Genomic DNA, 21,082 nt, shown 5'->3' on the forward strand with positions numbered 1-21,082 from the left:
CCAAATCAATTAAAATCGATTTGGTTTGGTTCGGTTTGTTCGGTTTTTTCAATCAAATAAAAAAAATTCTACCATACTATTATGCAATGTCATAAGATTGAAATCAACAAGCCAAAATACACAATAGCTAACAAAGTCTTGATCTAATGAAATATAACGACAATAGAATTCAAATACGACAATTAAAGAAGTTTAATAGCTCAACAGTCAACACAACTGAAAATAAAAATAAATTGTCATTAAACTAATAAGCAGTCGGAGATCTGATGCTTGTTGATTCATTCGGAATAGGAACTGATATTTTTTTTATTGATGTTCTATCTTATTGTATTGAGTTTTTTGTTTTAAAAAATAAAACATTTAAATTTAAAAGAGTAAGATATTTTAACAAGATATAATAAATTATAAATAAGGACAAGCTACCAAAATAAATTATTTGTCCTTTAATATTACCAAAATACAACATTTATATATTGAAGACGCAAATGCATTTTTCCTATGCCAATGAGTAATAGATCAAATGACATAGTCTTTTTATACTCAATTAAGAGGTTGCGGATTTGAGTCTTCTATTTTATATAAAAAAATATATATGCATCTTTCCTATTTTTAATTTTTATACAAATTGTGACAGGAGTACGATCTAGGTTGAGTTTATACTCTGCACATGTTTTTTAGTTTGGCAGGTACTTAAGTACGATCTAGGTTAAGTTTATATTCTGCACATCTTTTTTAGTTTTGACACTACACTAGTTAACCTAAACTATAATGTATTAAACTTATATTCATATAAAATAAAAATCTTTTTTATTTATCTAAAATGGAACTTAAACTGGTATAAAATGAAGAATTATGTGTTGTATGCATATCATTCTAATTATCATGAGTTAATTAACTTAATATTCATTCTTTTTGGTGTACCATTCTAAATTCATTACAATCTGATATAAACGAAACTGGAATAAAAATAATATAAGTTTTCATAAGTAGTATTATATTAAACTCAGCACAAAAAAAAAGCATGATATAGTTCGTACAAACAATACCAAAATATATAACGACTTCAACTATTCGTACATATGTATTTAATGCATTACAATAAATCACATAGTATTAAGACTTTAACCTCTCATTTTCTTTTGTTATTCCATTGTGCGTTTAGAAAATGAGAATAATTCTTATCAATTTTTTTTCTAGTACTCCAATATAAATTTTATATTGTTAATCTCAAAAGATCAATTTAACTTGTAGCACTTAAACAAAACTCTACTTTTCAATTTCTTGTATGAATTCCATATTTAAATTAGATTCAACGTCAGTATAAATCAAAGAAATTAGATTCGAAGAATCTGAAAGCTACTATGAAGAAATGTATTGAACTTGAAGATTATTTACGTGAAAGGTCTATGTAATAAAAATATTAAGGTAGTTGTTATGAATTTTTATATTAACAATGACATGTAATTTTTAAGGAGATTATATAGGCAAATATAAATTGCTATAGAATACCACAGTTTACGTCGGAAATGTCCGAATTGTCACAGTCTCCGTTTCATGGCATAAGTGACAAACTCATGTTTTATTATGAATTTTAAATTAAAACGAGTGAATTTTATCAATTTATCTTATATTTATTCATTGAAATTGCATAATTTTGTGAATTTTTTATGATTATGTTTAATTATAAAAAACATGTTCAAAAGCAATCTTATTCAAAAAATACAATATTTTCAAAATCAACAAAATCCCTTTCCTAACAACCTCACTTGTTCAATTCTGACCATTCCTCCTACCAACATGGTATTTTTATAAAGAAAAAATATAAATAATTAACAATATTTTTGAACAATATGAATTAATAAGGTTAAAAGAATAAATTAATCTTAAATTTAATTAGTAGTATTAAATTAGAATGTAGTGTATTTTCATTTGATTGGTGGTTGTTCATATTGTTCAAGATCGTCATTGTTCAACTTGCACTCCCCTTTTACAAATATATATCAATCGATACTTACCTAGTAACCAACTATAAAAAACTGCTACATTACCAATTGAACAAAGAAAAATAGCATCGCAGAATATATCTCGATGATCTAATTAACATCAAATAATAACAAATAGAAAATAAATTAAATTCAATCGGTACACTAGGCTACACTACTATACAATGCTGTTGGAATGCTTGCCAGCATGTTAGTCAGATGCAAATGTTCATGTTTGTCTCAAAGGGTAGACTAGAGATCAAAAGATCAGAACAAAATATGTTAAAATTAGCTGGACACAAAGCAGTTATGGATGTATGGGATTAACTATAGATCAGCTTCGTCAGAACTCAAGCTTCTTGCATAAGCCCACCTCAGAATTCGTATTCCTTGGATTGGCTCCTGATCTCAATTTGATAGGTGCAGGAGGACAAGTACCAGGGCTGGCACTGAATACCGGCAAAAGCTTAGGAGGCGTCGTACAATAAGCAACCTCAGTCTGATTTGAAACAATGACCTTCATAAGATCCTTGCATAAAGAGTCAAAGATCTCTTGATCCGAAAGAGATTCTTCTTCATCATAGGAAGCATCAAGAGAGTGAGAGTGAGGAAAATCAAGTCGCCTAGAAACACCGATATTTAATTCAAGATATTTTTTACCCTGTGGCGCACGCATCAAATGTTCAGGACCAGGTGCAAAGGGGTCAAAAACACTGCCTTTAGGTGTTCGAGGGCTACCATTTGAATCAGAGTCCAGTTTGAGTTGTTTCGCTTCTATGGTAAGGGGAGAATGAAGGTGAACGGCAAAGTCTCCATTCTCTCCAAGAGGCTCAGGAGTGATAGGATTAATCTCATCCTGCATTGCATTCTCATAAGTCCAGGCTCCAGCAACCAAATAGGAAAAAAGAAAAGGAAACAGAAGCTACCCCTAACCTAACCCTAGTTCCTAATAGCAGAGGAATCTTACCGGTTTTATATTGGGTTCGCAGAAGGACTCGTGTCTTCTCATCTGCTCCGAGAGTAAAGCCCTGAACAACCAACCAATCGAATATTTTCAATAAAATAAAGTGAATGTGGTACAATGGGATCTGAAACAGTTAAAAGATAAGATTTTTACCCAAGTTCGGGATTCTCCTCCTCTGCTTCGTTGTTAGGGTTTGCCGCAACATCTGGGGACTCAGGAGGTGCATCAAACGATAGCTGCATTCTCTCTTCTCTTGGGTTGAAAATCACAAAAACACCAACTTACGAAACTGGATCGGTAACACCCTAGAGCAGAAGGTATCAATCAAAGTATGTAGGGAGTCTAAGCTGGAATGGAATTTAGCAAGAACAATGAAATTATGAAACCACTCAGAATAGAATTAGGCAGTTTAGGTGAATATAGCTGAGGTGGCGGGGCTGGACTCGCGGGACTTTCGAAAATGAAGCCCAGGAAAGCCCAATTCTCTCCAGAGGGCTTCCTTCAACAATTCGAACCCCAACAAACAATCAAATTTATTAAGGTTGAAACACCTTAAATAATATCCAAAAAAAAAACCCCTTAAATTATAGGCAAAATAATCAATTGGGTTGGTCAAATGGTGAGTGATCATCTCACTCATCCGCTTAAATAAGTGTGGAAGTTTGAATCCTGTTTTATGGATGCAACAATCTATTGGCTAATGGACCCTTTAATGGAACTCCAATTTACGATAGATTAGTCATTCATCTGTCGGGTTAAAAAATACCTAAGACAACAAGAAAAAAGGGCAAAATTACCTTGGACTTTTTTATCTTACATTTTAAATTCTGTTTTTTTAGCTCAATCTTAATTTTAAATTTTAAATTCTCTAACAATAAAAATTAACAAATAATTTTATATATGGAAGCTACTCAGATAAAAATGTCTAAAATATTTTTTTAAAGATATTTTTTATTAATTAAAATTTAATACTTATAATTAATTAAATCGTATTATTTTTGTCAAAATTAGGTTAGACAAATTAATTTAACCAAAAAAAATAATAAATTAAATCTTGAATTGGTCTAAATTAATATTATTTTTTGAGCAATGCTAGGGGCCAGCAACTTTGATATTTTGTAACCATCAATTGGCCATCAATAATTTTTTTTAAGAGTAATGCTAGGGGCCAACAATTTTTGTGATTGTTAGCCATCAACTAACCATCAATGATGATTTGATGGTGTGAGATTGATGTGAGATTGATGTGAGATTTCATCCAATGACTCATCTTTCTCTGCTAGTTACATGCTGGCCAAAATTCATTAAAATTGCAGGTCTCCTAGACTTTTTCTTTTTTTAATGGTGTGAGATTACATCCAATGGTGAGAAATCACTCACTTTTTTTTAATGGTTAAGTGCTGGCCAAAAAACATAAAAATTGATGGTCCCTAGACTTTTCCTTATTTTTTATAAAAAATAACTAAAATACATTTATTATAGAAAATAACCCTTTACATATTTGTTCGAGACTTCGAGTTGAGCTAGCAACCAACTATGAATAGTTGAATAGTTGAATACTGAATAAATAGAATGAGTGACCAAATATAAGGAAAAGTGGAGGAAGCTATCATTGGATATAGGGGGGATATATAGTTTCCTTCCCAGCAGTTCAATCAAAGTTTCTTGGGTTGACTACAAGTAAACTAAACAACGCGTCATTGCAGATGTAGTTTCCTTCTCTTTTATTTATTTCTATGCATGTTTTCCTTGTATCTAAGTAACGGGTAGTCATCATTGGATTTGCAGCAGTGAGATATATCAGCCTTATGAAGTGGAGGTGTGCCCCTTTTGAGTGCTGCTTTGCGTGCACTACTTATGATGCATCCACCGAGTTTGATATTAAGTCACAGTTACCAAACTTGGGCTATACTGAACTTGCCAGTGCCTGTCATCATTTTCATCCATCCAAGAATCTTGGAACTAGAGCATATCACAAGGTATATCATGGTAAGACGCCAATATTCCTTCAAAAACATAATTACTCTTCTGATTCTTTAACAAAAAACAATCGTGAGTATTTATTTTATATTTTTTCTATATCAAATACACTTTTATATATTTATCTAGTTTAAAACTTATGATAGAAAATTGATTGATAGATACATAGTGTAAAGAATAATTGAGTACACATAAGCTTAAGAATCTCTCTGTAACTTGTTGGTTGATTATTGACTATATTTTATTAGCTACTTGTAAATTGTTATAGAATAATGTCAGAATTTACCTTACTCAAACATTGATTCATTTCTCAATAATAAATTGAAGTGCTTTATATATGAGATCATAAAAATGAACTTATCAATCATTAGCTTATCCAGGGAATTGATTGGGTGCTCTTTTTTTCATTAGGTATACTAGAAGATTTTCGTGAAGTTGCAATCCAACGCTTATCGGCAAGTGAATTCCAATTAATTGAAAAGCATGTAGAAGGCTGCAGAAGCAGAATCTTAAGTCTTTTGCCGCATAAAAATGTGGTGTCTGTGTATGGGTACAGTTCTAATGGGAAAGAATTCCTGCTAGCACATGAGTACGTGCCAAATGGTGCTCTTCATAATCATCTTCATGGCCAAGGATCAAAGCGTCTCACGTTGCCATGGGATACCCGATTGGATATTGCTATTGATGTTGCCAATGCATTGGCATATCTTCACTCTAATGGCATCATCCACAACCAGGTAACATCCCACAATATTCTTCTGGATGAAAACTTTGGTGCAAAAGTTAAGAACTGTCTTGGATCATGGCAACTTGCCAGAGGCCCTTCTGGTTTTGTTTCACATAATGGTGAATTTTGTCTTAACTTCAAGAATGACGTATACAGCTTTGGGGTGGTGTTGTGTGAGCTTTTAACATCCAAGCCCTCGTACATGAAGAGGGAAAACTTACTAGACATGAAGCTTGCTACTTTCACAATCAGTAGAATCGAAAACAATGCGTTGGAGGAGATATTGGATCCAAGCCTTGGGTTTGAATCAGACCCTGCTGTAAAGCAGATGCTAACTTCTGTGGCAGTGCTAGCATATCAGTGCTTGATTTATGATGTGTCTCTAAGCCCATCATCCATGGCACAGGTGCTTGAGGGTTTGAAGGGCATCAGAGAACAGAGAAGGGACTTAAATTTGACTGCAGGTGAGATTACCACTACTTTCTTCATGCTTCTAATTCTGGTGTTCAAGTGTTTGCATTCTCTTTAGTTTTTTTTTTTTTTTTTTTTTGTGATAATTAGATTTCAAGTCCGAAACTCTGACGTTGGCGTTTTCCTGGGATTACATGAAGTCACAATTCCAAATCTTTTCTTATGATGTGCTTGTAAAAGCAACTAACCATTTTGAGAATTATGTTGGGAAAGGAGGCTTTGGAACTGTTTACTATGGTAAGACATGTTGGATATTTAATCTTTAGTTATTTATTTATTTTGTGTTCAAAGCAAATTTATAGCAACAACACTTTCTCTTTAACTTTATTAGTTTTAAGTTTCAAGAGACATTACTTTATAGTGTAACTTATTTAGAGTTATATTGTGTAATTTTACAATTAGAATTACAATTGTGTTCAGGGAAGCTCCCACAAGGATATGAGGTAGCAATCAAACGTTTCCATGAAAAGAAAGAGAAGACAAGAAAGCAATTCACGAGAGAAGTTGAGATCCTAAGTCTCATGCGCCATCAGAATCTGGTCTCGCTGTATGGCCGCAGTTCTGATGACAGTGAAGAACTCCTGTTAGTTTACGAGTATGTCTCCAACGGTTCTCTATCAACCTATCTCCATCGAAATTCTGGAAACATACTACCATGGGCTACCAGATTAAATATTGCCATTGAGACTGCTTCTGCACTAGCCTATCTTCACCATTCTGGTATAATTCACCGCGATGTCAAACCCAGCAACATTCTCTTGGACAAAAATCTATGTGCCAAAGTTGCAGATTTCGGCCTTGCGCGGTTTCTTCCACTTGGGGATCTTGATTTTGTCACTCATGTTTCTACTGCTCCAGTAGGAACCCCTGCTTATATAGATCCTGAGTACTTTGAATTCAATAAGGTGAGTGACAAAAGCGACGTATATAGCTATGGCATGGTTTTGTTTCAGCTCATATCATCCATGCCTTCCACTGTAAGGCAGGGACCGCTACTTTTTACTTTGGCTAACTTTGCAATGGGAAAGATCTTGAACAATGAGTTGGAAGAGCTTGTGGATCCAAGTCTTGGTTTTCACTCGGACAATAGTGTTACGGAAACTATAACTGCAGTGGCAGAGTTGGCATTTCAGTGTGTGCAGCATCCTAAAGAATTCAGGCCATCAATGAAGCAGGTCTTAGAGACATTGGAGGGCATAAAGCAAGGTTCTTGGGGGTTCAACCAGATAACATAAACATACTGTCTGTTTATCAAGCATAGAAACTTAATGTCTTTATCGTCTTTATCAAATTCTTAGGAATATGAACTATTAGTTTGATTATGAATTGTAAGACATTTTTTTAGCTTGAATTGGAAGTCATAGAAAACAGATGGTTAATTCTAATTTGTCGCTTGCTTGCTATCCACTGACAAGAGTAATTTCAGAGGGTAGGAGACTCTCGTTTTGTATAAGAGTAAAAAGTTTCTTCAATTAAATTTTGAGAGACCAAGAGGTGATTTCTCAAACCATCTCTTCTCTTTAAGATATAATTATGCTAATGTCAACATTTTATTAATTTTTTTATTAAAGTGATATTGTCTTTTTAAGTAAAATCAATTTTATTATATTTTTAATTTTAATTATAAATCAATTAATTCTATAGAAATATTAAAAATAATATTTTAAAATCATTCTAGAACAATCTAACTCTTAATTTTCCAAAACAAATTAATTTTTATTTTTAAAAGAAAATTTGAATACTAAATAACAAATTTAAAATTAGATTTAACGGTAACTATATTACATTACAATAAAAAATTATAGATTGGACTCTTCGATAAATATTTTAAAGAGAAAAAAGTAAATATGTCATTGATTGTTTGATTTATAAATATTTAAATTTTTAAGTATTTTTCAAAATTTTGATACATTAATTTCTGACTAACAGATTTAATAAAAAAATTAAATATGGACTGACTTAACACATAAGAGAGTTTTTAAAATAAAATAAATTAAATAAACATCAATATTTTCAAAATTTTGAGAATGTCAGCAATATAAATATACTTTTAAATTTTTAAAAATTTAAATGTCCAAACCAAAAATCAAAGAACTATTTGTTATTTTTTTTTATTTTAAATTAAAAAAAAAGAGAAAGGAAACGGGAAACTATATTGTGCGTGAGGGAGCGCGGAACTTAGCGTGCACTTTTGGTACGTTTTGGGTGTGTAAGAAGAGTGTTGTGGTTGAAGCTTGTCTTCTTCGTCTTCCTCTTCCTCTTCCTCTTGCGTTTCTGTTCTTTTCTTCACGGTTCCTCTCTTTGCTTCCACGCATTCCAATCCTCTCTCTCTCTCTCTCTCTTCGTCGCTTCCCAATTGCTGATTCCGATTTCTTAGACCTCTTTTCATTTTTTAATCTCTGTTTGGTTCGTCACAAATTCATACATCCCTTATTCACTCCCACCGACAATAGTTTCATTTTTTCCCTCCTTTCTTTAATTGGAGCCGTTTGTTTCGAGAATCAAGAGTGTGGGGAAAAAAAAGAGAAGATTTTGGAATTCGGTCCTTGTTTCTTTTCCATCTGATACTTTCCTCCGTTTTCTATCTGACCAAAACGGAGGAGTATATAGTACTTTCTTGAAAAATTAAGGATTCAGAAAATGCTGGGAACTGCACTGCAATTTAGGGGTGTTCGCGGTGAGGATCGGTTCTACATTCCGGTGAAGGCAAGGAAGAATCAGAATCAGCGCAAACAGCTTCACAGACCCAAGAACGCTGCTGAACCTGAAACTACTGATTCAGCTCCGAAGACTAAGCTTCTAGATTCCGAGAATAACAATTCCAATCATGAATCTTTGTGTTCTTTGTCAAAGCCATCTCCTTGTGAATCTGTAGAAACTGCTAGTAACATTGATAGGTTCTTGGAGTCCACAACTCCATTAGTCCCCGCACAGTATTTCTCAAAGGTTGATGATTCCTATTCACTACTCACTATTCACTATTCACCTCCTTTTGGTTTATGCCATGATCTTGCTTCTTGATGAGTCCTTTCATAATGCAGACAAATAAATAATATGTAGGTTATCTTTTTTCACATTAGCTCTTTTGGGTTAAGGTACTTAAAGTAGTTTATGATTTGAGCTAGTGTAGGCTACAATGTTTTTGACACTTGTAATTTTGTTAATATAGTCTATATGATTTAGCTTCTGACCGCATTTGTTTCTTTTATTCTGTTTGTGGGTGTAGACAACAATGAGAGGTTGGAAAACTTGTGATGTTGAGTATCAGTCTTATTTCACTCTTGATGATCTGTGGGAGTCATTCAAGGAGTGGAGCGCGTATGGTGCAGGAGTGCCCTTGCTTCTTGATCAGAATGAATCTGTTGTACAATATTATGTACCTTATTTGTCAGCCATCCAACTGTATGGTCAATCTTCTCAGAAGTCAAGTGCTAAGCCAAGGTATTGGCATTTTTTAGTGTCATTCTTTAATATGTGCTGACAATAGGTAACCATGATCACTCGAAATGAGGTTAAGTTTTTGATATGTGCAGCATCTCTTTTATTACCAGTATTATTCTATACGCTTTTAGAGTTTTACTTAGTCTCTTGTGTTTTGCAAAATAACCGTGTGAAACATTCAAATTTATTATTTCACAACTCTTCATCTTGCCTGATTTTGTAACTCCTGCATCTTTTGGCTTCACTTCTCATCCTCTTTTTTTGGGACTAAAGTTCTTGGTAAGATAGTGTGTTAATGATTCACTCGTCACTCAAGTTTGGTTCTGTAATTGGTTTTATTCTAACTCTTTAATGTTTATATATGATTTGTTGAAACGAGATTGGTGATCAGAAAGAGTGAATAAATTGTCTGTGGAGTTTGAGGTAATTGGAGATACAGTGTTTGAATTGTTGAGAGGACTCTCCTTATATTTGATATGGTGCTTAACTGCTTATATGATCAATATATAACTTAATTCCTTATAGACTGTACCGTGCAGGAATGAATATCTTTTGCGCTTCTGGAAAGAAGTTATAACAGGAGAAATAGAATTAGATCGAGAAGAGCACAACTGAGTGATGTGTCTAGATGTGTGCCTTGTTTGATACCTTGTCAATTTTTACTTCTGCTCCTTCTTCTTCTCTCCCTCATCAAGCAAAGTTAAAATTGTTGGATCTTTTGACCTTAATTTCAGTCTCTCTGTGGCTAATGATTCCTAATTAGAGTAAACATGAATTATGAATTTACTTTTTCTTGTGCAACTGTAGCTTGTACAATTATATTCTTTAGTGCATAATAAAATTTGATTTTCTTGCTTCATTAGGTACACCAGTGAAGACAGTGATGGTGATTATTACAGAGATTCATGTAGCGATGAAAGCAGTGATTATGAATATGGGAAAAGGACTGATCAGTTTATAGGACAGAGTAGTCAATATCTTACAGGTGATGTTTCTTTAGGAATGAGCAGGCTTTCTGTACATGATAAGCCCAATACAATACAAGAAGGCTTTTCCAGTGATGACAGTGAAACTGGAAATCCTCAGGATCTAGTTTTTGAGTATTTTGAACCAGATCCTCCTTATAGCCGTGAACCATTGGCTGACAAGGCACGTACCTTATATCGATCTTTATTACCTTGTGGCTTGTTTGGCCTAAATCTAAATTGCTTTTCTTATGACTTGTACTTCATAATATTGGGACAGGTACTATATCTTGCATGCCACTATCCTGGCCTAAAGTCATTAAGAAGTTGTGATTTATTGCCAGCTAGTTGGATGTCTGTGGCATGGTGATCAACTGCTTCATTTCTTTCCTGTTTTTGTATTTTCGATAGGTGTGGCTTTTGTACTAAACTAGTGAATTAACAATTTTTTGTCATATTCTAGGTATCCTATATATCGAATACCCACAGGTCCAACATTAAAAGATTTAGATGCCTGCTTTCTTACATACCATACACTACATACACCCTCAACAGGTAGTTATGGAACTTCAAGCCTATGTTTGAATTGCTATGGCTTCTTAGTTCATTACACCCTAAGTCATTCTAATACAGCAACACCATTATCACAGCTATTTGCAAAACTAATGCTATGCTTTAAATATGTGAAATATGTTTCTGTTTCATGCAACATTGATTATTTATTTTCATCTTTTTTTCAATTTCATTTTTTAGGTGGTGGTCGTACTCCGGCTCCCGTACTGGTTTATCCCAATGAGATGGATGGCATACCAAAGATTTCATTGCCCACTTTTGCAATGGCCTCCTATAAGTTAAAGGGATCCATGTGGATGAAAAAAGGAGTTGGTGAGGGTCAACTGGTGAATTCCCTCTTTCAGGCTGCAGATAACTGGTTAAGGCTTCTTCAGGTGAACCACCCAGATTATCAGTTCTTTAAATCATGGCGCCGCACCACAGGTGAAGTAAATTAGACGACACGTCATTCCATTCTCTCTGCTATGGCCAAAAGCTCAAATCTCTGTGTTGATTGCTTGGTGTGAAGTTGATAAAAAGTCTATCCATCTTATGGAGATTGTGGTAACTTGCCTAAGCAGTAGAAAAGATGATGCTGAAGAGGAATGTTGGTTTATACGGAGGATGGAGAAAAAGAAAACTCTATCATATAAGTGGAAGGCCTTAGTGAAAAAGGTGAAAATCTAATAAAGAAAAAATGGCTAGAGGAAATTGATGAACAGGGAGCATCTGCGGGATCATGCCACCATTTGAATAATGGTTAAATATTTACAAATAGTAGTTGTGATTTCGAAGAAAATGGGTGTTTGGTGTATAACAATAAGAAGGCGCAATTTTGGTACTACTGTATGATAGCACTAATGACTAAACTATGAATTATAATGCTAGTGCTGCATCCTTGACTCTTTAGATGCTGGTCGGTTTGGGATATGAATGTTGTCAAGAATTCTGTGGGTGTGTGTGAAATATTACAAGACAACTTATGATTGATGTTGAAAAGCGGTCACTGCTTGTGATTCTCTGCCATACGTTTGTTTGGTTACAAACTCAATATCCCGCACAATAATGTGAACCTAATGTTTACTGAAATAGGAAGTATACAACGTCTTCAGTATTAAAGCTTGTTAGAAACAAGTTCTTCCTCCTTTCGAGGTGGAGAAATTTCAAAACTCTTGAACATGAGTTGCATGAGCATATCATTGTGTTTTTATTTTTATTTTTCCTTTTTTAAAATTATGTTTCAATTGTTTTTTTTTTAATCTTTTTTCACCAAAAGTGCTTTAAAATGGGTAAAGATAAATAAAAGTTTTTGAAAATAGAAACAATAGTTTCATTACATATGAAAAAGAAAAAAAAATAATTAGATCTAGATATTCAAACCCCGTTGGCCGCCTTATTTCCAATTTTACATGGATAGCCCCAAAATTAATTGCACTATAATATGTTTGGTAACCAAAGAAAATCAGCCAAAAACAGTCATAATCATTTTGCTTTTTTTCCCTTAAAAAAAAAGCTGTGGAAAAGTAAAAGAAAGAAAGTAGCCGTTATGAGTCCACTGGCTCCCGTAAGAACATGCGTTGTATTGAAGTCTGAAGAGTGAAGACACATGAAAGCAAAGGCTCATCCTTCCTTCATTTTTTTTCTCTCAAACCCTAAATTCCCGTTTCTCTGTATGTAACTATCATTGTTGCAGACTTGCAGCTGCTATCTTTTCTTCTTCTTGTTCAGAATCTTACTTAAGTTCAAGTTATTGAGCTACTTATAACACAAGTGAGCTTACTATCCTCTTTCCTTATTTTGCTTCATATTCAACTTTAATGCTTAAATTTAGCATTCAATTTTAGTTATCATTTCGATTAATAATACCTTCTTAATCCCTTTTTTGTTTAGAAAATGACTGTTAGAACACCTGGAACACCAGCTTCAAAGATTGAAACGACACCACCATCAACCCCTGGACGGACAAGAGCAAGGGAGGATAAGATTGTAGTTACAGTGAGGCTAAGACCTCTAAACAGAAGAGAGCAATTCTCTAAAGATCAGGTCGCATGGGATTGCGTCGATCATCACCGGATCGTGTGTAAACCACAAGTTCCTGAACATGCAACTCAACCAACCTCATTTGCTTTTGGTATCAAATCACACATTGATCCTCACTAAATTTTTCTCATTTTTCAATTATCGGATCAATTCCATGTTAGATAATGTCTTTGTATTTTAACAAGTTCTTGACTTTACTTTCATCCCTGCAGATAAAGTTTTTGGTCCTGCTTGTTTAACCGAGACAGTATACGACGAAGGAGTGAAGAATGTCGTATTGTCTGCATTGATGGGCATCAATGGTACCCATTATAGTTGTACTGCTTGTATCAATTTTTCATAAATCGCTTGAACCGTAGATACATGAATTATGATAGATCTTTGACTGGAACTATTTCACTGCAGCAACTGTTTTTGCCTATGGACAAACAAGCAGTGGAAAGACTTACACAATGAGAGGCATAACAGAGAAGGCGGTCAATGATATATATAACCATATAATGGATGTAAATATTATCGAAACCTTCATGTAGCTATCAATCAATATTTGGTGCTGTAGAATTTGATTAGTATTATTTCATACGAAGAGTATTTCTTGCTCAGTTACTCTAGTTCATGAGGATTAGATATGACTTGGAAACAAAGCTAAACTTTTGAATCGGATGGATGCAGACCCCAGAGAGAGATTTCACTATAAAAATATCTGGACTTGAAATATACAATGAAAATGTGAGGGACTTGTTAAATTCAGAATCTGGACGCAGTCTGAAGCTTTTAGATGATCCCGAGGTAATCATTGAATGATTTTTTGAGATTTTATTTATGGAGATGGATCTGGGAGTACCTTAGGTTCAAATCGTATTAGTTTGCTTTTCATGTTACAATTTATTGCCATGTTTCAGTGAAAATGCAACTTGATATTTTAATCACTATGTAGAAAGGTACTGTTGTTGAGAAATTGGTGGAAGAAACTGCAAATGATGACAAGCATTTAAGATATCTTATATCTATTTGTGAAGGTAATGAAACTAACGGCCGTGGCTTGCAATTGAGATGGCCTTCTTTTTCACAAGTTAATCACCTAATTTTTAATTTTTTATTTTTGGGCAGCTCAAAGGCAGGTTGGTGAAACTGCTCTTAATGATAAGAGCTCAAGATCTCACCAAATAATAAGACTGGTTAGCTTTAAACATAGTCTTCTTTTGTTTCTTTCAAACCCTTGATGCCTCATAACAAATAATAGGGTAATGGAAGTTTTTTTTTTTTTTCTTTTTGGTATATATTGCAGACAATTCAAAGCACACTACGTGAAAATTCAGATTGTGTGAGATCTTTTCTTGCCACACTGGTAAATCGAAATTCCAAACTTGTTTTAGCTAAGCACACATTAGTTCTTTATAGGAAGTACCAAACTCACTTTGTTGCTGCAGAACTTTGTTGATCTGGCTGGAAGTGAGAGGGCTGCACAGACACATGCAGATGGCACTAGGCTTAGAGAAGGCTGCCATATTAATCTTAGCCTGATGACTCTCACAACGGTGATCCGGAAACTCAGGTCAGAATAGCTGTTTCACAATCTTATGAGACGGTCATTTGCGCTTATTTGTTTGTGAGGATCCATGACACACCTGATGTGATTACTCTGACAACTAGTATTTATCCACAGTGTTGGAAAAAGAAGTGGTCATATACCTTACAGAGATTCAAAACTCACCCGTATATTGCAACACTCTCTCGGAGGGAATGCACGCACTGCCATCATATGTACTTTGAGCCCAGCACTAAGTCATCTGGAGCAGTCGCGAAATACTCTCTTATTTGCTACCCGGGCAAAGGAAGTAACAAATAATGCTCAAGTTAACATGGTAATATAAAGTTCTTGGTTTGCCTCTTTTTTCCTTTTTCCTTTTTCCTTTTTCCTTATCCAGATACTAAATCTGTGAATCTCCTGTGTTGAAACACTCTACAAAGGTTGTTTCTGACAAGCAGCTTGTTAAACATTTGCAAAAGGAATTAGCCAGGCTTGAGGCAGAGCTTCGCACACCTAATCAGTCAAGGGAAAAGGATTTGAAAATACAGCAGGTAAATTGGAAAAGAAAGATGATTACTATGAACAGGTATGATGACATAGGACAGGACTATGATTGCTGATAATATTACCTAATTATATCCAGATGGAGATGGAGATTGAACAACTGAAACTTCAAAGAGATCTTGCACAATCTCAGGTGGATGAATTAAACAGAAAAACTTCAGGAGGATCATCACATCTCAAATCAAGTTGAATCACCTCAGTTATCAGTCACGAAGTGTCTCTCGTACACTGGTTCACTATCATCACTAAAACGGGATAGAATAAGAAACACAACATTAAGGCAGTCAATGAGGCAATCATCTACTGCTCCTTTTACTCTTATGCATGAAATTCACAAACTTGAGCATCTCCAGGCGCAGCTGGGGGAAGAAGCTAATCGAGCACTGGAAGTATTACAGAAGGAAGTGGCATGTCACAGACTAGGGAACCAAAATGCAGCAGAGACAATTGCTAACCTGCAAGCTGAAATAAGGCAAATGTGTGCTGTTAGGTCTGCACCCAAGGAAGTTGAAGTTGGGAGCATGGTTTCTGTAAACAAGAGCATCAGTGCTAATCTCAAGCATGAAATTACCCGTCTTCATTCACAGGGAAGCAACATTGCAAATCTTGAGCAACAGCTAGAAAATGTTCAAAGGTCCATAGACAAGCTGGTGATGTCTCTCCCAAACAATTATCAACAACTAAACAGCAAAGCCTCGAAACTGAGAAAAGAACACAGAAGGAAAAAGTTGCCTCCTTTGGCTTCAATTAATGCTGTGAATCGGCAAAATTTTATAAGATCTCCATGCTCACCATTATCCACCCCTCACCAAGTTTTGGAATCTGATATCGAAAATAGAGCTCCGGATGATGAAGACATTGTTTCAAGTGAGAATTTGCCACCAGAATCTGAGAAGGAGGAGACTCCATCCAAGAATGAAGAAGGGGATAATGTTTCATCCCGGGACAACATCAATTCAGGTTATCGACGCTCTAGTTCAGTTAACATGAAGAAAATGCAGAAAATGTTTCAGAATGCTGCAGAAGAGAATGTTAGAAGTATAAGGACTTATGTTACAGAGTTGAAGGAACGTGTGGCCAAATTGCAATACCAAAAGCAGTTACTTGTTTGCCAGGTATGTTAGTATCTACTTAAAAATCATTTTGCGTTACCATTGAATAGTCTACATTATGTCTTGCTATGCTCTTAGTTGTTCACTCACGTCATTCATCTGTACAGGTTCTTGAGCTTGAAGCAAATGAAGCAAATGGCCACAATATAGAAAATGAAGGTCTTAGTGAACAAGAAGGATCCCAAGTTTCAGGGCATATAACATTTCAGGAGCAGCAGCAGCAGATCATTGAATTATGGGATGTTTGTTTTGTTTCCGTAATTCATAGGACCCAATTTTATTTGTTATTCAAGGGAGATCCAGCTGACCAAATATACATGGAAGTTGAACTAAGGCGTTTGACATGGTTGCAACAACACCTGGCAGAAGTTGGGAATGCAAGCCCCGCTCATGTTGGAGACGAGCGTACGATCTCTTTGTCATCAAGGTATTTTCTTTCTTTCTTTCTTTCTTTCTTTCTTTCTTTCTTATATGATATTTTATATCAATGCATCTTTCTTTTATGTTAACTATAAATTTTATGACATAGTATCAAAGCCTTGAAAAGAGAAAGGGAATTCCTTGCAAAGAGATTGGGATCACGTTTGACACTAGGGGAGAGGGATGCACTGTACATGAAATGGGATGTTCCAGTTGTTGGGAAGCAGAAGAGGCTGCAGTTTGTGAGCAAGCTCTGGACAGAACCACATAATCCAAAGCATGTAAAGGAGAGTGCTGAAATAGTTGCAAAACTTGTCGGGTTTTGTGAAGGAGGCAACATATCAAGGGAGATGTTTGAGCTCAATTTTGTGCTTCCATCTGACAAGAGACCCTGGTTAATGGACTGGAGTCCTATAACAAATTTACTAAATTTGTAATACATCATGACTAATATAAGTACCATCTAAATGTTGTATATGGAAATTAATTTTTGTTTTAAGCTGATTTTTTATGTAAGTAGCATTCAAACTGTTTTGGACAACGCTTCCCAGTTCCATACAATAAAAAACACCTTTCTTTTCTTACTTATTCACATAGTACTTTAGCCACATTTTTGTCTAAGTAAAGCAATCTGATCATAGAGGTTCTTGGTAATAGTTCAAGAACCAACTATAGTAATGTTTTTCTTCCCAACCAATCACAAGGAATGAACAATTTGAATTCTTTTTAAGGTGTACATCATTCATTCATTCACAACTATCATATGTTAGCAGCCATGCTAGACTAACTATGGTTGTACTCTCCAAGAAAACCAGAATTTGCTAAGCAAGATTGCCCCAATGAAGGAATCCACCATGTCCCTTCACATTTCTGAACTTATAAGTGGCACCTTGAACTGTTCAAATAAATACCTCAATGTCATCAGATTGCAAAAGACACCAATAAAACAACTTGTTACATAAAACCTTGAATTTAAGAGCTGTATGCCTGCATGTGCATATTACAGAGAGTATACCTTCATAGCCTTCATGAACCGGATCCTCTGACAGCAAAAGTGGTGTATCCAGGTCAATGAACCTAGAAAAGAGTTTGGTTATTTAAAGCTTTAAATAAACAGAAGGAAAACAATATGAATTCGTTCTGAAAACTTAAAGTAGTGTCAAAATCTTTTAACTATAATGTACTTACCTGAAACAACCGAGGCCAGCAGCAAGGTGCCCAGCAAAACCCATTGCAAGTCTTGTCTCAACCATACCACCAATCATCAAATCTAAACCTGCTGCTTTTGCCTTCTCAATGAGATTCAGAGCACCGATAACCCCAACTTTTGCCAGCTTAATGTTGATGACATCTGCGAGATTCCCTTCGGCTATTTTGTAGACATCAGCTAAACTTCTGCAGCTCTCATCAGCTGCAACAGACACTCCATATTTTTCTCTTGCTATGTTACTGACATATCCAAGGCCATCCCAATCATCTCTATGAACTGGTTGCTCAAATAGGACAGGTGTGACCCCCATTTCTGCAACACAAAAAAAAGATTCTTAAATCTAAGTTCCATGTCAACTTTCCTAAAATACTGCAATTAACAGAAGTTTGCACAAGCTAAGTAAATTGGCGCATGTGTGCATTTTTGTTTCTGTATGACAGCGGAAGTCATGGAAAAAAAAAACTTCAACTAGGTGAGCTTTTAACCATTTAATTTCTCAAGAACTTCCACTGCTTCCTCAGAGTTATATCCCTCATTAGCATCTAAAATAAACTGGCATTCAGGGTGGGAAACCCTTATAGCTTGAAGCACTTCTATATCTGCATTCAGATTCTTGCCAACTTTCAGCTTTAAAGTCTTAAACCCTTCTTTGTAGTATTTAGAAGCTAATTTAGCTGCTTCAGTTGGAGAAACAATTGGGATCTGTAGATATGAGTTAGTTTAGATTTCTTTATATGCAAGTATTTCCATTAAAATCTTATCTTTATGATCAATGATAACTTACCGTTATATCAGTGGTTATGGTATTTGAGGCTCCACCAAAAAGCCTCCATAATGGCACACGAATACTATTTGCAACAGCATCAATTATTGCCATCTCCACCCCAGCCCTAACCTTTAACATTACATAAATCCCAACTGAATGAAAATAGCTTTATTGCTATAATAGTATTAAGAGGAAATTATGGAGTATGAAGGAAAAAGGTTGAATTATCCTTAAGAAAGCACCAGGACAAGATTCATTTTCCTTTGTACATTTTGATATTGATTCCTGTGCAGGAAAAGCTAGCAACTTTCAAACAATCTAAGCTACCTTGAAACAACACATTTTCTCAAAAGCAACCAAAGACAAGAATCAAAGCAGAAATTTTAGGCGCAAAAAGCAGGGCATAATGGCAAAAGTCAACCAAATAAATACAACAAAATACAATGCCTAATTGAAGACTAAAACTTTCTCAAATTTTACAAGTCTCGTTTCATTTCCTTAATTACCAATAATAAGAAGGATCGTAGTTAATTCAAAGCCATATGAATTCATGTAGCAAAGGGGCATGCAAATCGTCCCTTTCAAAAGTACAAAAGGAAAACATTAGAATGAGTAGAAAAAATTAATATGATGATGAAGATGAAGAGTTTAACTGAATGTCACTCACAGAAGCAAATTCATGGCCAGGAAGAATAGCAGCAATCTCCTCCAACATGGAACCCAGTGTCAGTGAAGGACATCTCCTGAGAAAGGCACATGCCTCAGAAGCCTTGGCCATGGCAGTTTTCTGGTCCTCAGCAGTAACAAAAGGCAGAATTGGTGCCTCACCCCAACCCACAGAGCCATTGCTGAGCTCAATTCTAAGGGCCACGTTCTCTACCATCTCCAATCTTGATGATGCAATGGTAAAAGGTGCAATCAAGGGCACGTTCAGTGGCCTGTTCTCTGCTCTGTGCACATCAACAGTGAAAGTTTCCATCAAATTCTTGAAGCCAAAGGTGATGGGCGCTGCTGCTGTTGCAGGTGCAGAAGAAGAAACCATCATTTTGGAGAATAAAGCACGGGACTTTTTGGCAAAGGAAGTTGGAAAATTGATGGAATTGGAGTTGTTGGAATTGTTGGCGAAAAGGGTAGGAGAGGGTGTGATGAAAGTGTGGGATTTTGAGTTTTTGAGATGGAACCGCAAACTAGGTGAGTCCATTTGATGAAGTGTGTGTGTTATGTTTTGTTATGTATTGCAGATGTTGAGTGTTTGAGAGGAGAGTGTGAATGAATCAGAGGAGAATTCTATGCATAAGAAGATGCCAATGATGATTATTTTTAGTTGTGTCCGTCCTATGATATTGTTTTCGGAGGAGTATTAGAGGCACTAACTTTTGTGATTTATAGCTATTAAATAGTCATTAATGATAATTTTAATGATGTGAGATTGGTGTAAAATTTTATCTAATGACTCATTTTTTTTATTGGTTATATGCTGTCTAAAATTTGATAAAGTTGCTATCTCTAAACTTTTCCATTGTTTTCGTACTCTCTTTCATTTTGTCTCAAGTGTGTACTATGTACTATATATTATAGAAAATATCATTCATGTCACATGTGGACTGTGGAGATAATAATATATCATACAGGTTTTATCTGTGCAGATAAAATTGTAACTAAATCTACATTGTTGATTGTAAAAAGGGATACCAATGCCCTAATTATACCAAAAAGATTCCCGGTGTTAATTGTTAATTAAGTGTAATGCCTGCAAATTAAGTGTAGTCTACTTACCCAAACTTTGTCCACTTGCATCTTGTTGGATCTATAATTATTCTTTTGTAAAAGCACTTGTCACTTTCACCAAAACTCAAATAATTAGTGAATATTACAATGATGGCATTAACTTCGAATTATTTCCTCTGCAATTATATATTGGTTTAAGATTGACTAAGCAGTACGAAACACGAATGATAATAATTCAGTGAGTATCATATTTCCAATAATGTGCCTCTTTGCACTGCCAAAGGACAGGACCAAGGGAGTGTCCATGAAATACAACGTTGGTGTTGCCCTCTTAACCAATTTTATCGTCCATATACATTCTCATATGGATTATCTCCTCAGTCCAAATGATACCATGATTAAAATGTAGGGTTCACATCAATATCTTGTCCAACATAAAGGTATATAAGCTTTACTCACATTAATATCTGATATCTGTGATACAGTCCAAAAATGAATATAATTTCTCTAAAATCATTTATCAATAGTAAACAATTTGTATGTTTTTTCAAATATTTTGATTAGAGAGCTAACTCTTTTCAATTTAAATTTTTAAGAAATAACTTATATTGACTAATTAAAAACCGGTT

General features: G+C 34.9%; 4 protein-coding genes and 1 pseudogene across 7 annotated transcripts; 3 read left to right on the plus strand and 2 right to left on the minus strand.

Moving 5' to 3' along the window:
• Window positions 1-2,051: 2,051 nt before the first annotated feature.
• On the minus strand, window positions 2,052-3,471 carry LOC112792505 (uncharacterized). 2 transcript variants are annotated; one of them, XM_025835773.3, is made up of 4 exons: window positions 3,100-3,471; window positions 2,950-3,010; window positions 2,643-2,838; window positions 2,052-2,555 (listed from the first exon to the last, which is right to left on the minus strand). In XM_025835773.3, exons 1-4 carry the CDS (start codon window positions 3,186-3,188, stop codon window positions 2,326-2,328), a joined length of 576 nt encoding a protein of 191 aa, XP_025691558.1. In that variant the 5' UTR covers window positions 3,189-3,471; the 3' UTR covers window positions 2,052-2,325. The 2 variants fall into 2 exon arrangements, with proteins under 2 accessions (XP_025691558.1, XP_025691557.1); XM_025835772.3 differs by having other exon boundaries at window positions 2,052-2,838.
• A 1,044-nt stretch (window positions 3,472-4,515) lies between these two features.
• LOC112792507 (LEAF RUST 10 DISEASE-RESISTANCE LOCUS RECEPTOR-LIKE PROTEIN KINASE-like 1.2) lies at window positions 4,516-7,509 on the plus strand. Of its 3 annotated transcripts, XM_072212935.1 has the most exons (6): window positions 4,516-4,654; window positions 4,735-4,935; window positions 5,338-5,663; window positions 5,810-6,117; window positions 6,215-6,361; window positions 6,545-7,509. In XM_072212935.1, exons 3-6 carry the CDS (start codon window positions 5,512-5,514, stop codon window positions 7,357-7,359), a joined length of 1,422 nt encoding a protein of 473 aa, XP_072069036.1. In that variant the 5' UTR covers window positions 4,516-4,654; window positions 4,735-4,935; window positions 5,338-5,511; the 3' UTR covers window positions 7,360-7,509. The 3 variants fall into 3 exon arrangements, with proteins under 3 accessions (XP_072069036.1, XP_072069034.1, XP_072069035.1); XM_072212933.1 differs by having other exon boundaries at window positions 5,338-6,117; XM_072212934.1 differs by having other exon boundaries at window positions 4,528-4,654; window positions 4,738-4,935; window positions 5,338-6,117.
• A 794-nt stretch (window positions 7,510-8,303) lies between these two features.
• On the plus strand, window positions 8,304-12,081 carry LOC112792509 (uncharacterized). Its single transcript, XM_025835776.3, has 6 exons — window positions 8,304-9,070; window positions 9,351-9,565; window positions 10,429-10,714; window positions 10,811-10,896; window positions 10,994-11,085; window positions 11,284-12,081. The coding sequence occupies exons 1-6, from the start codon at window positions 8,765-8,767 to the stop codon at window positions 11,538-11,540; spliced, it is 1,242 nt and encodes a 413-aa protein (XP_025691561.1). The 5' UTR covers window positions 8,304-8,764; the 3' UTR covers window positions 11,541-12,081.
• Window positions 12,082-12,209: 128 nt separating this feature from the next.
• LOC112792506 (kinesin-like protein NACK1) lies at window positions 12,210-17,333 on the plus strand (annotated as a pseudogene).
• On the minus strand, window positions 17,301-20,052 carry LOC112792508 (L-Ala-D/L-amino acid epimerase). The gene is made up of 6 exons (XM_025835775.3): window positions 19,393-20,052; window positions 18,744-18,854; window positions 18,445-18,661; window positions 17,938-18,271; window positions 17,765-17,826; window positions 17,301-17,644 (listed from the first exon to the last, which is right to left on the minus strand). The coding sequence occupies exons 1-6, from the start codon at window positions 19,924-19,926 to the stop codon at window positions 17,571-17,573; spliced, it is 1,332 nt and encodes a 443-aa protein (XP_025691560.1). The 5' UTR covers window positions 19,927-20,052; the 3' UTR covers window positions 17,301-17,570.
• Between the last annotated feature and the right edge of the window lie 1,030 nt (window positions 20,053-21,082).

Source organism: Arachis hypogaea, chromosome 13, assembly GCF_003086295.3.
Source record: "Arachis hypogaea cultivar Tifrunner chromosome 13, arahy.Tifrunner.gnm2.J5K5, whole genome shotgun sequence".
Taxonomy (NCBI): domain Eukaryota; kingdom Viridiplantae; phylum Streptophyta; class Magnoliopsida; order Fabales; family Fabaceae; genus Arachis; species Arachis hypogaea.

Bases quoted from the DNA above. Each gene is read 5' to 3' on its own strand.
- LOC112792505 (XM_025835772.3), bottom strand. From the start codon at position 3,188: ATGCAGCTATCGTTTGATGCACCTCCTGAGTCCCCAGATGTTGCGGCA. The intron at 3,011-3,099 runs GTAAAAATCTTA...TTGGTTGTTCAG, and splicing joins GAGGAGAATCCCGAACTTGG to GGCTTTACTCTCGGAGCAGA. The intron at 2,839-2,949 runs GTAAGATTCCTC...AATGCAATGCAG, and splicing joins GCGAACCCAATATAAAACCG to GATGAGATTAATCCTATCAC.
- LOC112792507 (XM_072212933.1), top strand. From the start codon at position 4,755: ATGAAGTGGAGGTGTGCCCCTTTTGAGTGCTGCTTTGCGTGCACTACT. The intron at 4,936-5,337 runs GTAAGACGCCAA...TTTTTTCATTAG, and splicing joins ATATCACAAGGTATATCATG to GTATACTAGAAGATTTTCGT. The intron at 6,118-6,214 runs GTGAGATTACCA...TGTGATAATTAG, and splicing joins GGACTTAAATTTGACTGCAG to ATTTCAAGTCCGAAACTCTG.
- LOC112792509 (XM_025835776.3), top strand. From the start codon at position 8,765: ATGCTGGGAACTGCACTGCAATTTAGGGGTGTTCGCGGTGAGGATCGG. The intron at 9,566-10,428 runs GTATTGGCATTT...TTGCTTCATTAG, and splicing joins AAGTCAAGTGCTAAGCCAAG to GTACACCAGTGAAGACAGTG. The intron at 10,897-10,993 runs GTGATCAACTGC...GTCATATTCTAG, and splicing joins AGTTGGATGTCTGTGGCATG to GTATCCTATATATCGAATAC.
- LOC112792508 (XM_025835775.3), bottom strand. From the start codon at position 19,926: ATGGACTCACCTAGTTTGCGGTTCCATCTCAAAAACTCAAAATCCCAC. The intron at 18,855-19,392 runs GTGAGTGACATT...GTAATGTTAAAG, and splicing joins CTGGCCATGAATTTGCTTCT to GTTAGGGCTGGGGTGGAGAT. The intron at 18,272-18,444 runs GTTAAAAGCTCA...TTTGTGTTGCAG, and splicing joins AGTTCTTGAGAAATTAAATG to AAATGGGGGTCACACCTGTC.